General features: G+C 46.0%; 1 protein-coding gene across 1 annotated transcript; it reads right to left on the bottom strand.

Moving 5' to 3' along the window:
• Positions 1–8338: 8338 nt before the first annotated feature.
• On the bottom strand, positions 8339–15336 carry LOC122921059 (cell surface glycoprotein 1-like). The gene is made up of 2 exons (XM_044270952.1): positions 15252–15336; positions 8339–10456 (listed from the first exon to the last, which is right to left on the bottom strand). Exon 2 carries the CDS (start codon positions 10446–10448, stop codon positions 8691–8693), a length of 1758 nt encoding a protein of 585 aa, XP_044126887.1. The 5' UTR covers positions 10449–10456; positions 15252–15336; the 3' UTR covers positions 8339–8690.
• Positions 15337–15851: the final 515 nt, after the last annotated feature.

Raw genomic sequence — 15851 nt, 5'->3', positions numbered from 1 at the left:
ACAGACACCGGCACCAGTGCAGTCACTGCAGATGGCGTTTCTCATAGTAATCTTAGTAGGAAGGGTCCCAGGAGAAGCCTGCTGGAATGTGTCAGGGTCAGGCCTCTGACGTAATGGTTTTATCACATTTTTGGGGGTGCGGGGGGGGGGGGTAGCTTGACTATACACCTAAGGCCTCATGCACACGACCGTGGTTTGGGGTCTGCATCCGAATTGCATTTTTTGAGGGTTGGATGTGGACCTATTCAATTCAATGGGGCCACAAAAGATGTAGACAGCGCTCTGGCAAGGATAGGACGTGTTGAGGGCCAGACCTTCCATTCCGCAAAATGTGGAATGCACACGGCCGGTACCCAAAACGCCGCACGGCAGTGTTCACGAGGCCTGAGGCTGGGTTCACACCTGAGCGTTTTACAGCGCGTTCCTACGCACTGTAAAACGCTCAACAGGCAAGAACCAATGATTCCCTATGGGCATGGTTCTCACCTGAGCATTTTACAGCGCGTACGATCGCGCTGTAAAGCGCCCGACGCCCCAAGAAGTACATGAGCTTCTTTGGGGCGTCTTGTCGCGTGTTCCCGTACATAGACTTCAGCGGGAACGCGCGACAATGGGCGTTCGCTTGTCTCTGTATGCGCGATTGCAAGCGCCCGTACAATTGCGCATACAGAGCGCTCCATCGCGAACGCTCAGGTCTGAACCCAGCGTTAGACAGTTGTCCAGCTCTCTCCTGAGACGTACATGCATGGTCTGCTTGGCTTATCTCCTGGAAAACATAACGACCGGGTAGGTGAAATCCAGCTAGCAGAAGTCGAGGGAGAGTTGGGAGGCCCCATACACCTGGATGTTCTGCAGCTCTTAGAAAATATTCCGTCCAAACCTGCCAATTTTGGCAAGGATCTAAGGCAGGCATGCTCAACCTGCGGCCCTCCAGCTGTTGTAAAACTACAACTCCCACAATGCTCTGCTGTAGGTTGTTCAGGCATGCTGGGAGTTGTAGTTTTGCAACAGCTGGAGGGCCGCAGGTTGAGCATGCCTGGTCTAATGCACAAATAACTCATCTGACCATTCACATTCGGATACTTTCAGACCTCCGGTGTGAATCTCCTGAGAAGAGCAGCATGCAGTGGTTTGTGTCCAGCCTGATCTCCGCTTGTCTGCCGGAATGTGAACGGATCTCCACCGGACCCTATTATACTTCATAGGGCTGGCCGACATTCCATCTGCATCTGGCAGTGCCGGATACGGAGAAATCTGACAGGCTGTTCTCTGCCGGAATTCAAACCAGAAGTGTGAAAGTAGCCTTTGTTAGTGGTCAGTAGGCTTGAGTGAATTGACCTTTTGGATCATAGATCCGAAGTCGATTCGTTCAAATACTTCGGGTTTTAATGCTGTTTTCGTACAGCATTAAAATGTATTGGCTCCGTGGAGCTTAGTTTATCACGAACCTGCACAAGACTTTAGTGAATTCCTCCTGTATTCATATCTGCGTATTGAAAAACAATATAGAATGGCAATCCGAAGTGGGCTTCAGAACTGGCTGATACCTCGGTATCAAAGCCCAGTTTGGGTTGCTATTTTAAATAGTTTTTCAATACACAAATATGAATACAGTAGGAATTCACCAAAGTCTTGCCCGACTTCGGGCGAAAAGAATGTTGGCTCCATGGAGCCAATACATTTTGAAGCTGCACGGAAACAGCATTAAAATGGAAGTATTTGACCAAATTGACTTCTGATCTATGATCCGAAGGTCGGTTCACTGAGGCTGGGTTCAGACCTGAGCGTTTTACAGCGCGTTCCTACGTGCTGTAAAACGCTCAACAGGCAAGAACCAATGATTCCCTATGGGAATGGTTCTCACCTGAGCGTTTTACAGCGCGTACGATCGCGCTGTAAAACGCCCGACGCCCCAAGAAGTACAGGAGCTTCTTTGGGGCGTCTTGTCGCGCGTTCCCGTACATAGACTTCCGGGAACGCGCGACAATGGGCGTTCGCATACTACTGGAGCCGCGTAGGTGAGACGCCGGAGAATCGCGCATACACAGCGCTCAGGTCAGGACGCTCAGGTCTGAACCCAGCCTTAAAGCCACCGATTTTGGAAGGATTGTGATTAGGGATGAGTGAATCGACTTTGGATGAAACTTTGTTCCAATACTGTACGGAGCGAGCTCTCCGTACAGTATTAGAATGTATTGGCTCCAATGAGCCGAAGTTATTACTTTGCAAAGTCTTGCGAGACTTTGCATAATAACTTCAGAAATTGATTTGTACTGTAAAAAAAAAAAAACATTTCCCGAACTCTGGTTCAGTTCCACGTTGTACCTTGCTACCGAACCTGAGTTTGGGAAATGGTTTCTTACAGAATTAAAAAAACAAAATCCAACACTGATGGATTTGTTTGATTCTGGGGTCCCTGTAACTTGTCGCACTGCAACACCATTCAGTTCCACGGCTGCACCACAATCGATAGTCATGTGACAGGTGTCGTGGCCAAGATCGCTAATGCAGCCCAATAGCGGTCGGCTGATAACTACCTCTACAGTTTCCCCCCCACCACCATACCCACGCCTGTTCAGTTTGTCTGAGAATGCATGTTTTCAATGGGGAGAGACAAGTAAGGCGCTCCTCTGCCGCAGCCAGAACGAAAGGATTTGGCTTTGAAATTCAACATGCCTGATCATCCTTTCCTCTTGACATGTGTAAGGTGAGAGTTGGGTGCTCCCCATACACCTATATCAGGGATGGCCAACCTATGGCTCTCCAGCTGTTGTGAAACTACAACTCCCACCATGCCCTGCTGTAGGCAGTCTGGGAGTTGTGGTTTTGCAACAGCTGGGGGAGCCTCAGGTTGGCCATCCCTGACCTATATAGTCAGACGATTATGTGTCGGCTACCTCTTTAGAGCTAGGCAAAAGTTACATTTAGTATATTCCCCGTAGGCAAAGGTGTCTTAGAACTTCAAAAAAGCCGATCCGTCACGATGCAATGTATAAGACAGGAACTCATCCTTGTTTTTCCTCTTGTGCCGCTGTACACATCAAACACTTGGATAACCTTTCCCTATTATAGGATTTTGGCCTAGTTCCTATGAAGGCGTTTGTTAGCCAGACCCTCAGGATCAGCTTCCCTTCAGCCTTTTGTTCTCTCTGGGGGGTCTTTTCCCCTCACAGGTTTCAGTGCAGTGCAGTGATGTGATAGCCCCTTCAAGACGGGGGTGGGGTGTCACACATCCGTATTCTGGGCAGAGCCATGAGTTACATGCAGATGTGCTGCAGAATCCTGCCTATGCATTGCCACAGAATAGACTGGCGTACTGCAGCTTTAATCCACCCCGCAGATCAATTCTTGCTGCACTTTATTTTTTTTAGGAAAGTGCAATGAAATCCCATCCACATTACTGGAATTGTAAAACACTGCAGATTCACCATAAGCAAATCCACAACAACTTATACATCCTGTGTAGATGCACGTACCCTACAGGGGGGGACGGGGGGACACACCTAACCCTATCATAAAGCGCTGACGATTTCTGCCTCAAAATGGCAACGGACACAAGATCTTTGTAAGCAGATCCTACAAATTTTGACAAAGAGCTGCCATCAGTATCCGATATTTTTTAACTAGCGTGCATTTTTCAGGAAAAAAAATTGAGATCTTCTGTTTAAACCAGCTTGATTTTTGCAACACTGTAGGGCTAGGCAATACAAAACACACTATGGCGTGTTTTTTTTTTTATAGTCTGTGCACACAACCCTATTTTATGTCCGCATCAGATACGCATTTTTTGCTGGGGCTGCAAAACATGCAGAAAGCACACCTAATGTCCATTGGTCCTGCAAAAAAAAAAATTATATATATATATATATATATACACAGGTCCTTCTCAAAAAATTAGCATATTGTGATAAAGTTCATTATTTTCTGTAATGTACTGATAAACATTAGACTTTCATATATATTAGATTCATTACACACCAACTGAAGTAGTTCAAGCCTTTTATTGTTTTAATATTGATGATTTTGGCATACAGCTCATGAAAACCCAAATTTCCTATCTAAAAAAATTAGCATATTTCATCCGACCAATAAAAGAAAAGTGTTTTTAATACAAAAAAAGTCAACCTTCAAATAATGATGTTCAGTTATGCACTCAATACTTGGTCGGGAATCCTTTTGCAGAAATGACTGCTTCAATGCGGCGTGGCATGGAGGCAATCAGCCTGTGGCACTGCTGAGGTGTTATGGAGGCCCAGGATGCTTCAATGCGGCGTGGCATGGAGGCCATCAGCCTGTGGAACTGCTGAGGTGTTATGGAGGCCCAGGATGCTTCAATGCGGCGTGGCATGGAGGCAATCAGCCTGTGGCACTGCTGAGGGGTTATGGAGGCCCAGGATGCTTCGATAGCGCCCTTAAGCTCATCCAGAGTGTTGGGTCTTGCGTCTCTCAACTTTCTCTTCCCAATATCCCACAGATTCTCTATGGGGTTCAGGTCAGGAGAGTTGGCAGGCCAATTGAGCACAGTAATACCATGGTCAGTAAACCATTTACCAGTGGTTTTGGCACTGTGAGCAGGTGCCAGGTCGTGCTGAAAAATGAAATCTTCATCTCCATAAAGCTTTTTAGCAGATGGAAGCATGAAGTGCTCCAAAATCTCCTGATAGCTAGCTGCATTGACCCTGCCCTTGATAAAACACAGTGGACCAACACCAGCAGCTGACATGGCACCCCAGACCATCACTGACTGTGGGGACTTGACACTGGACTTCAGGCATTTTGGCATTTCCCTCTCCCCAGTCTTCCTCCAGACTCTGGCACCTTGATTTCCGAATGACATGCAACAGTCCAGTGCTGCTTCTCTGTAGCCCAGGTCAGGCGCTTCTGCCGCTGTTTCTGGGGAATGCGGCACCTGTAGCCCATTTCCTGCACACGCCTGTACACGGTGGCTCTGGATGTTTCTACTCCAGACTCAGTCCACTGCTTCCGCAGGTCCCCCAAGGTCTGGAATCGGTCCTTCTCCACAATCTTCCTCAGGGTCCGGTCACCTCTTCTCGTTGTGCAGCGTTTTCTGCCACACTTTTTCCTTCCCACAGACTTCCCACTGAGGTGCCTTGATACAGCACTCTGGGAACAGCCTATTCGTTCAGACATTTCTTTCTGTGTCTTACCCTCTTGCTTGAGGGTGTCAATGATGGCCTTCTGGACAGCAGTCAGGTCGGCAGTCTTACCCATGATTGCGGTTTTGAGTAATGAACCAGGCTGGGAGTTTTTAAAAGCCTCAGGAATCTTTTGCAGGTGTTTAGAGTTAATTAGTTGATTCAGATGATTAGGTTAATAGCTCGTTTAGAGAACCTTTTCATGATATGCTAATTTTTTGAGATAGGAAATTTGGGTTTTCATGAGCTGTATGCCAAAATCATCAATATTAAAACAATAAAAGGCTTGAACTACTTCAGTTGGTGTGTAATGAATCTAAAATATATGAAAGTCTAATGTTTATCAGTACATTACAGAAAATAATGAACTTTATCACAATATGCTAATTTTTTGAGAAGGACCTGTATATATATATATATATATATATATATATATATATATACATATATACACACAGTATATAACATGTCCTATTCTTGTCCATTTTAGGGACAAGGATAGGACAGTTCTACATCAAGGGCAAGACGTTCCATTCTGCAAAATGCGGAACGCACACAGGCTCGTGCATAAGCTCTATGGGTATATTCACACTCAGCAGGTTTGTTGGCCAAGTTTCAGCTTCATCTATATGGTGGTTCTTTCTGCAGCAAGTCTGGATAGTTGTCTACAAGCTGCATTCAGATCAACGGGACAGTCAGAAATTTCTGCATCAGCCGCATGACACCTCAAGAATACTGTGTGTTCCAGGTGCACCTCTTAGGTTAGGGATGTTCTCAAAGCTGGGGATATAAAAAGTAGCCATCTTGCAAACCTTTCCAGATTTCCCATCACTAATCCTATGGGGGAGCCAGTACAGCCTGAATAGACAGGTCTCTGACAACAGAAGATGGCATCCAGCACATTAGAACAGGGATGGCAAACCTATGGCTCTCCAGATGTTGTCAAACTACAATTCCAACCATGCCCTGATAGCTGTAGGCATGCTGAGAGTAATAGTTTTGCCCTGGAGGGCCACAGGTAGTGGCGTACATAGAGAAGGGCCCCCCACACAGGACAGAAGGGTTTCCGCCTAAACCCCTTTCATTGACCCTTGGGCCATTTTTCCCCACTGCCTCGTTTGCTAAAAGTTGTTTCTTTAGGGGGTAGAGTCCTGACCAGGTTTTCACCACCAGTAGAAGAGGAGATGATCCCAACTGGGCCCCATAGCAGTCCCATGGTCTGCTGCTATGGTAGTTACGCCCCTGGCTACAGGTTGACCATCCCTGCATTAGAAGATAAGCTTGAGAGCAACTGGCCCAGATTTACTAATGTGTCTTCAGCCAGAAATCTGTCTAAACAAGAGTGGCGCATTTGTGATTTCTACACTTTTTTTTTTCCTCCAACCTGCTCGATAAGTGGACGGGTCCTAAGAAGCAGCGTTTCACACCAAAAATTACACCACAGTTCTGGCGTAAAAACCTGTCCCTGCACCAGATTTATCCTCCAGCCTGAGCCCCGTGATAGATCTGGTGCAGGTCCGGACACACCAATCAAAGTTTATGCCATTTACAGGATTAGTAAATTTCACCACCAGCTTGAAAGAACATTTAGGTCCCCTGCACACATTGCAGAATACGTGCAGATTCCCACGCTAAAGGCCTATGGCAGGCATCCTCAAACTGCAACCCTCCAGCTGTTGCAAAACTACCACTCCCAGCATGCCCGAACAGCCTACAGCAGGGCATTGTGGGAGTGTAGTTTTACAAAAGCTGGAGGGCCGCAGTTTGAGGCTGCCTGGCCTATGGGATATTTTTGCTACTGCTGTTTTTGTTAGATTTTTTTTCCGTAAATTTTCAGGCATTTGGAAATCTCATTGGGGGGGGTTATTTAACTTTTTTTTTTTTTACAGTTTCGAAAAAATAAAATGAAGCTAAAGTCAAAAACCCTATGCGGTATGGAAAATAAAACAATCAAAATGGAGCAGTTTCTGCAGCAAATAAAAAATAAAACACCAGACGGAATTCACGTGTGTAGGGACCCTTAGGTTGCTGCCCGCTGGTTTTTGTTGCCATGAAAGATGCAAATAGAAACACCTGAGGCTGCTCATATCTGTTAGAGATGACCCAGCATAAGTGCCGGCTGTTGGCTGGACAAAAACCGTTGCATGCAGCACCGAACATAAGCAACCGGATGCCATTATCAATAGGGACCCAAGTGATCTGTTGAATCTGGCAATGCCGGATCCAGTGAACGCTGGCAGGCGGTTTTCTGCCAGAAACGCTCAAGGGAAATGTCAATGTAGCCTTACCTGTGCAGAACACAATGGTCCAGATTTACTAATCCTAAAGTGGCATAAGCTCAGGCAGGGAGTCCAGACCTGCACCAGATCTATCACGGGGCTCAGGCAGGAGGATGATTCTGATGCAGGGACAGACACACTTGTTTCCTTCTGCAGAATTGTGGCACAATGTTTTTTGCGATCCCCAAATCACCTGATTCAAAAAAACATGGATACCGCCCGTGTGCTTTCCGCATATTGTGGATCATACGTCCTGCCCTTTGTTAGAAATGTCTATTCTTCTCCGCAACATGGACAAGAATAGAACAGGTTTTATTTTATTTTTTGCAGGAACTGAAATACGGATGCGGACAGCACATGGTGTGCAGTCAGCATCTTACGCAGCCCCATTCATTTCAATAGGACCACCGCTGATCTTCAAAACGTACGGACCAAAACTGTGGTCGTGCACATGAGGCCATAAAGGGAATGTTACCACAGTCTTAGACTATTACCTGCAGTAATGCATGACAAGTACTGCGGGAGTCCAGATCTCACCATTTTCCTACTTCCCGCCCCCCAGATTTACTAATGTGTCTTAGCCAAAAATCTGTCTAAACAAAAGTGCGCCCCCCACCGGACTCCTTATCTGCAGTACTAGCAACAGATTCCCTTTTAAGATCACCAGTGAAAAAAAAAAAAAACACAAAAGATGATTTTATGGGCTAAAATGTCCCTTCATGTAACAGTTTATATATTTTTTTTAACTAGAAGTCACCCAATATTGTAGATCCTCAACCTCAAAGCCCTGTATTCCCACCTAAAACTTCCACACACTCAACGCACACAACGTAAACTTGTAAAACAAACAGATCCACAGCATAAACTTAAATATGACATTTTATTTGTGGAAAACATTGTGAAGTTCATGCGACATTTTGAACATCAGGTTAAGCTCACAAGAAATTTTTTTCATGGGCGTTGGTCACTTTTGTATCACATTTGGCCTTTTGGAACATCAAATAGAAAACATGGATATAAATACTCCTAATTTTTGGAGGTTTCAGTAATAAGTTAAGCTATAATAAATTTGGCAGAATCGTATGGTTTGGAGTCACTAATAAAAGAGTTGGGGGGGGGGGGGCATTACTTTATTTCGCTTCCAAATTCTAAAAATTCTCATGAAAGATTTGGTCACAGACAATGTATACAGTTCACCAGAGTGGGGGCGTCTTGCATCATTTCATCCTGAAACCAGGAATAGAAACTCATGCTTTTATTCATTGCTTACTTCAATTTCGTGACCTCCACCTTGGCCATTAAGCTCATGAAGGTCCTTGTCACATCCATTCTCTAGATGTACCTTTACGTCTTCTTTCAGAGGCAAGCCATTACCGACACCATGCTTGTCGACGATGAGAGGCGCAGATGGCTCGTTAGATAATTCAGCAGGCATTTCGTGGTTTTCAGCTTTATCTTCTGATTTTTTCTCTTGAGTTGCATCATGGACTGTAGTATCTTCAGAGATGGCTTGGTCATTCTCATTCTTTGATGTGTCCAAAGCAACCTCTTCTGCAGCTTTACAATCTTTCTCCTTCTGTAGACTGTCTTGATCTGTTGGTTTATCTGAGATGCTTTCTTCGTCCTTAACTTCATTGTGCATTTCCTTATCCGCTACGTCCTGCTCTGTGGAGATAGTGTCCTGGACTTTATTTACCTCCAAGTTTTCGACATCCTGCTCAGAAGGGCCATTTTCTGCAACGGTAGCACTCTGATCATTGATTTTCTCATCAGATGGCTGCTGTGCGGGTGCAGATTCTGAAGGAGCTGCCTGGGTTTCTAGAGATTCTGTGTCCAGTTCACGATTCTTAGCATTTTCAACAACTTCAGTGGTAAAGTCAGGCACTTCATTTGATGGTGGTAGTTCAGGTAAAGAGTGCCTAATTTCACTTACTTGTTCAGGCTCAGGACAAGGCACCAGTTCCGGATTTACCTCAGGTTCTACAATCTCAACCTTTGGGACTGGTGCTACAGGCTGTTCAGAAACCTTTGACGCCACAGACTCCATCACTGGCACAGGCTTAGTTACAGGTTCTGGTGCAAGATCAGGTTCAGGCTTTACCAAATCTGTAGCTGGTACAGTTTCTGGTAAGGAGACTTCAGTAGGCTCCGGTTCCACTACCTTGTTGGCAGGCTCCGGTTCCACTACCTTGTTGGCAGGCTCCGGTTCCACTACCTTGTTGGCAGGCTCCGACAGCTCAGCTTCGGGTGGAGCAAGTGGCTTCTGCACTACAGGATCTACTGAAGTAGCCTCTGTGACTAATTGCTCCGTTGGCTCAGGAAGTTTTTCTTGAGCCGCCAAAGAATCTGATACTGGCTTCATTGCTTGCTCAGAAACATGTTCTGATGTTGTCACTGGAGTTTGTTCTTGCTCCATCTTTTCTACTTCAACCTTAATCTCAGGATCAGGTATCGACTTTGCCACCTCTTTTGGTTCCGGTACAGGAGCAGAGGGTTTGGTCACAGTTTGGTTTTGCTGTTCAGGCTCTGAAGTTTGTTCCTTTACCGTCTCAGGTTCCTTTACTGGTTCATCTTTAGCCTCTGACTCTTTTTGCTTGTCGTGGTCAGTGTGTGGTTTTTGCTGAGGTTGACTATCTACTTCTTTACCACCTTCCAGTGCCGTCTGCTGAGTTGTATCTGGGCTCTTAATAGGTTCTTGCTCCTGGTTAAGCTCCTTAGTTTCTTCAGAGCTAGGTTTGCTTTCAGACTTTTGGTCTTTATTCGAATCGTCTTTGGTCGTTTCACCAGATGGAACCTCAGTGCTGGTATTTTCTGCTTGGGCTTTTTGCTCATCACTTGCACCGTTCGGCGTTTGGTCAGTAGGGTTTTTTTCTCCATTTGGTTCTGCTGCATCTTTTTGTCCCGCCTGAATCTCTGTTTCCTTCTGTTCAACCTCTGTAGTTTCTGTAGACTCTCCATCTTTGCCAGCACCAAGGCAATACCCCTTCTTCTTCTTACTCAATTTTGCCCCCATTGTTTTTACTGCAAAGACAAGTAAGGGACATTGTCAGAACATTACCATTAGCTTAATATACAAGTATTCTTATCAACCACTTTCCAACATAAAACATTGCTTGGAGGGGGGGGGGGGGGGGGTGGATAGGCAATGCAGTCTTGGCTTAGAAACCACAACTGGTCAACAGCCAAATGCATCCTTCAAGGTGCCACAGAGGACAAGTGCTCAAGTCCCATAAATGAAGGCACCCATGACTAACCCCACACTCTTACTTTCCTTAATGAGCCATAATGTTGACAGATGGCCAGGTTTTCTCCTCCTTGCGGAGGAAAGAAGCTGAGTGGGACTGTGCTCTTGGATTATGCCTTAATTGCATAGCAGATTGGCCATCATCTTCCCTTGACATTTGTCATCCCACAAAGACATCTATTTTTATAGAGCCAATTTCAAGCGTTCCCATATAATGGACACACTTGTCCAATACAAAATTGCAAACTCATCATTACTTTACAGAGGTCCAGTTCATAAACACTTCCCAATATCATGGACTGCTTAGTATGGAGTCAAAATTGCCATCATTTAAAGGAAGTGTGTCCCCAAAAAATGTTAGCAGCCAGTTAAAATCAGATAGTAACACATCTCCTTTTTTTTCTAATATGATTTTATTTTCTGATCACGATTATGGGGGCGGCCACAAAGCATAACAAAACAAAAAAATTGCTTTACAGCAGCCCCATGGGTCACGGCAAAGGTCACGAGGGGACCTCCATGACTTCTATGGGAGAGTTTTCTGGGCATGCTCTGTGACCTGTGCAGAGGTCATTGTACAAGGATAGAATAGATAAGCTCTGACAATCACCTATTGTGAATGGTGGAGCCTGTCTTATCTATACACGAGGTGATATCATTACAGGCAGGATTAGAGTGACAGATAAGCATGTGTAAACAATAAAGGGAATGCGTCAGCAGAAAACTACCTAAAGGGAACCGTGAAAAATGCAAAACAAAATCTGCAGGCAGCATGTGATCGAGCAGGAGGAGCTGAGCAGATTGATATATAGTTTTATAGGAAAAAAAGATCCAGTATAACTTGTATATCATTCATTTAAAGTCCTGCTCATTCTGGGCTTTGGAGTCAAGGGGGCGGTCCCATCAGTGATTGACAGCTATCTATACAGAGAGGGAAGGCTGTCAGTCACCGATAGGACCGCCTCCTTGACTTCAAAGCCCAGATATAAATGAAGGAGTTATGCTGAATCTTCCCCTATAACATGATATCTCCGTCTGCTCCGCTCCTCCTTCTCTATAATCTGCTGTCTTCGGCTCAGGCACCATGCCGAGCACGACAGGTTCCCTTTAAAATGTCAGCTGTTTGCAGTTGCACCAGACACCAGAGCGCCGTACACTTTGTAGTGGCCGCGCCAGGTTACTGCAGCACTGCTCCCACTAACATGTCCACTACACAGCGTATGGCGCTGTACTATTCCGGAGAATGGCGATTCCTGCAAACAGCTTATTGGAGGGGATGCCAGGAGTCCGATCGCCGCCCATCTGATATTGAGGATAGGTCATCAATAATAAAAGGGTTTTGAAGAATCAGGGCCATTTTTACCCAGCCCCGGGAGATTGTGGTACCTGTTGAAAAACTCATACTCACCTGCTTACCACCCCTTTGTTGGTGATCTTCCGGTCCAGGTACGGACAGGATCACATGCACCACTGTAGCCAATAACTGGCCCAAGCGGCATGTCACTGCTGAGGCCAGTCATTGGCTGCAGCGGCACACGTGACCTGGTGCGTACCTTAGTCAGATGTAAACAGACTGTGGACCGGAAGATAATTAAGTGGGGTCACAGCAGGCAAGTATCCGTTTTTCTACAGGTGCCACCTGCTTCGGGCTCTGTGTAAAGTCTGCCACAATCCTGGACGGCCCTTTTATAAAGCGACGGCACATTATGATTGGTGGCGGTCCAACCACCAAGATGACATCACAAGGATATGCCATCACTTTATAAGATGGGAATACACCATTAAGAACCTCCAAAAAGCCATACCACCTAAAGGCCCTCAGCAGTGACGTCCCCACCACAATGTAGTATAGCTAATAGTCATCATAGTTTGAGACCTTCAAAAAGTGCATTTCAGGCGATAATGTATCCACTGATATGTTTGGGGTTGTTTGCCACCCCACTGATCCCCAAACCGCTGACTGTGCAAACAGCATGAAGGTGCCACGCACATCCATAACGTGACCATGTAAAAACTGTAGAAGATGGATCTTGGGAATTGGCAGAAACAATACAAAGTGAGCCTTAAACGTGCGTGAATGATTGCGTCCATACAATGACTATATAAGAACGAGTTGTTTGAAAGAAAGCGGCCATGTTTTTAGAAGTTCCAGAGACAGCGCCACTCTTGCCTATTGGTGGCATTTGGTATTACAACGCAAGTCAAATGTATGGAGCTGATCTGGAATGCTAAAAACAGCCCATTGCTTCATCATCAACCTCCCACTGTATTCAATGTGAAGCTTTGGCTAAATGGATGCAAAAAACTTCTGAATTTATGGCCATGGGGCGTGATCCAGGAACCTCTATGTTGTTTGCAGATAGGGGCACCCAAGACTGGACCTGCCGTTCCATATCAGAATGGAGCACGATGTACACACAACATGACAGCCACTGAAATTCTCTTGCAGGGGGTTACAACTTTTTGCAAAAGTCTCACCACACAGACAGGTCGGGGGGCACATTGCTCAACCTGTATCTCAAAAAGGTATTAAGAGTGGATCACAGATCCCTAGGACGGCAGGAACATCAAATGTCCACCTAAGCATAGACACAGACTGCGCTGTCTTCCTGGTCTACGCCCCATCAAACTTTACCCATGACTGGTCCGTGCAGTCACCATACTGGTCTACCATCCCAGCTCCATTCTTTGCAAGGAAGATGGAGTCTATGGGCGGCCATTGGGCAGTGCACACCGTAGATCAAGCGAATGGAAACCAGAAGCCACCGATTGGCTCATCTCAAACCAGGTTCCAACACCACGACCATGATCAGATATGAACTGGCCACCATAAATTACTAGGATACAATCAGTTGGGGGTCAGGGTGGCCAACACACAGACCACGTTTCCCAAATCTTTAGTTTACCAGGACATTTAAGCCAAGCACATGCACCCAAAACCCATGAACTTCCATGGGTGCAGGCTCACAGCAAGACGCATGACGCCAAACTAGAACATGCGACAAAAAGTCTTCTCACCCCCCCAACCAACCACTAACCCACATGCAAGGAAAAGGCTTCCAGCATCATGTACCTCAGCCTCTTGGGGCCCAATAGTTCAATGCATTTCGTAAGAGTCGCCACCGACCTCCCCTCCCCCGCACAGATCTGCTCAGCCATCTTGAATGGTCAATCAATCACCGGTTACTCCTAAGAATTCTATAGGACATAAACCATACGAAATCCTAAGCCCAGCTATGGCGGCCACCTGATATCAGAATGACCAACATCTCAAGTTGGGTTGAAGAAGGGTTCAGTATAAAAGTCCATGCTTCATAAGGAAGACTCCCCCCATCCTCCGCGCCTCTCTTTCCGGTATAAGCCGGCTAGCAGATATACTCAGCCATTGCAGATAGAAAGCCAGATCTTATGCAAAATAATATCTTCACAGAACCCCCCCACCCCAATTATGACCTCGCACAAGTGCACGGCTATTAACTACAACACCCATCATCAATACCTTGTCCAGATCACCCCTCCGTTACTGCTGCTGCTGGCTGAGGCTCCAGATGATTTTTGGAAATGCCTCAATTCACACAGCTGATAAAAGGTCTGGCATTGGGAGGCTTATTAACCATGGGCCGGCCAGAAGATCCACACCTATCACTTTTTAAAGGGCCCTTCCGGCAGCGCAAGGGGTTAAAGCCCAGAACAATAGAGAGATTGGGATAGTCCCATGGCACATGTGCTCTCTAGCAGCATCGTTTAACCCCTTCCTCTCCATCGCAGGGCGGAGACCCTGCCAGAGCACTGAAAAGGTTAAGATCCATTGTTATAAGCAGATGGAGGAAAAAAAAATAAGAAAAAAAATAAATAAATCGGATGAACCAGATGCAAATTGATTTAATTACAATTCTTAGATGTGTGGGGGGGTTAATTGTAGGATTGCTGAGATTATCACGCAAGGCATCTGCTGCCTGACAATTTACAAGAAGGAAAAAAAAGAAGGAATTGGGAAGAAATAATAATAACCCCCCAAAAAACAGCAAAAAAAAAAAAAACACTAGAGAGACGAAGATCGCAATTCATTCCACAGCTGCAGCGCTTTAACCCTTTGAGATCTCCTGTCTGCGGCGCAATCACCCACCAGTCAGGTGTGCCCAGTGCCACCGTTATTCATCGAGAATTAAAGCACTAATGGGTTTTGACTGCAGAGCTGACACTCTAGGAGCACATGGATAGGGGGCAGTAATCCCAGTCTTGGGTAGAAAACTAGGAAAGGGGGCGACGCAGGAATTGGACTATGGATCTTTGAGGTTTTATTTTTTTTGCCTAGGAAATGCAGAAAATTAGGGTAATAATGCGAGGTGTATGGGAATGCCGCTTCCAGGGGAGTAGTAGATACAGGGGCCGCTCCTTGGCTCTGTAGGAGCGGTGCTATTGCTGCAGTGTCTGCAGAACAAAGGATCCAGCTCCAGGCACTATCTGCACATCTCCTATAGGCACACATGCTGCATGCCAAGCAGTCACCCCGCCAGCAGCTGCTAGGTGCCCACCACCAGTCATCCCTGCGCCCGCAGCCGCATTACATACCTGGTAGAGGTGTCCAAGCCTGGGAGTGAGAGATGCAGCAGAACCAGGAGTGGTTGGGCTAGGACTGAGAGCAAGATGGAGAGTGACAGATGCTCCCCTCTCAGAGGTACAATCTGGTATTCACCATCCCCCTCCCCTCCTTGCCTTTTACACTCACTCCCCTCCCTACATCTGCTGTATTCAAGACCTCAAAAGCACAAAAAGAGTCTCGTACCCTTCAGTCCATTTTAAAAAAAAGGGTGGGGGGGGGTGAGAATACGGGAAAATAGGTTCTATCTATGAGCAGATGTAGCAGTGCTGAGAGTGTCATCTGGCGCAACTCTTACAATCTGGTATCACACAATGCAGTCTCGGACACTTGCATGACAAATTCAGCTCTGCTACATCTGTAAGTTGCCGTTATTTTGTATTATATGTGGTTCATACACCCTTTTCCCCACAATGTCAGCGTGTGAAAGTTTTCTATTATTAGGGTGGACGTGTTGGCTAGGAAGAAAAAAAGAGGAGGGGGGGGGGGGCATCAGCATTGATAGGGTTAATAATTCGTATAGTTGTTTTAACCCCCTGCAGCTAATTGAGGCTTGAGGCTGCCCCTACAGG

This window comes from Bufo gargarizans, chromosome 10 (genome assembly GCF_014858855.1).
Source record: "Bufo gargarizans isolate SCDJY-AF-19 chromosome 10, ASM1485885v1, whole genome shotgun sequence".
Taxonomy (NCBI): domain Eukaryota; kingdom Metazoa; phylum Chordata; class Amphibia; order Anura; family Bufonidae; genus Bufo; species Bufo gargarizans.
Note: the sequence above shows the minus strand (reverse complement) of the source record. Positions and strands in the feature narration are given on the sequence as shown.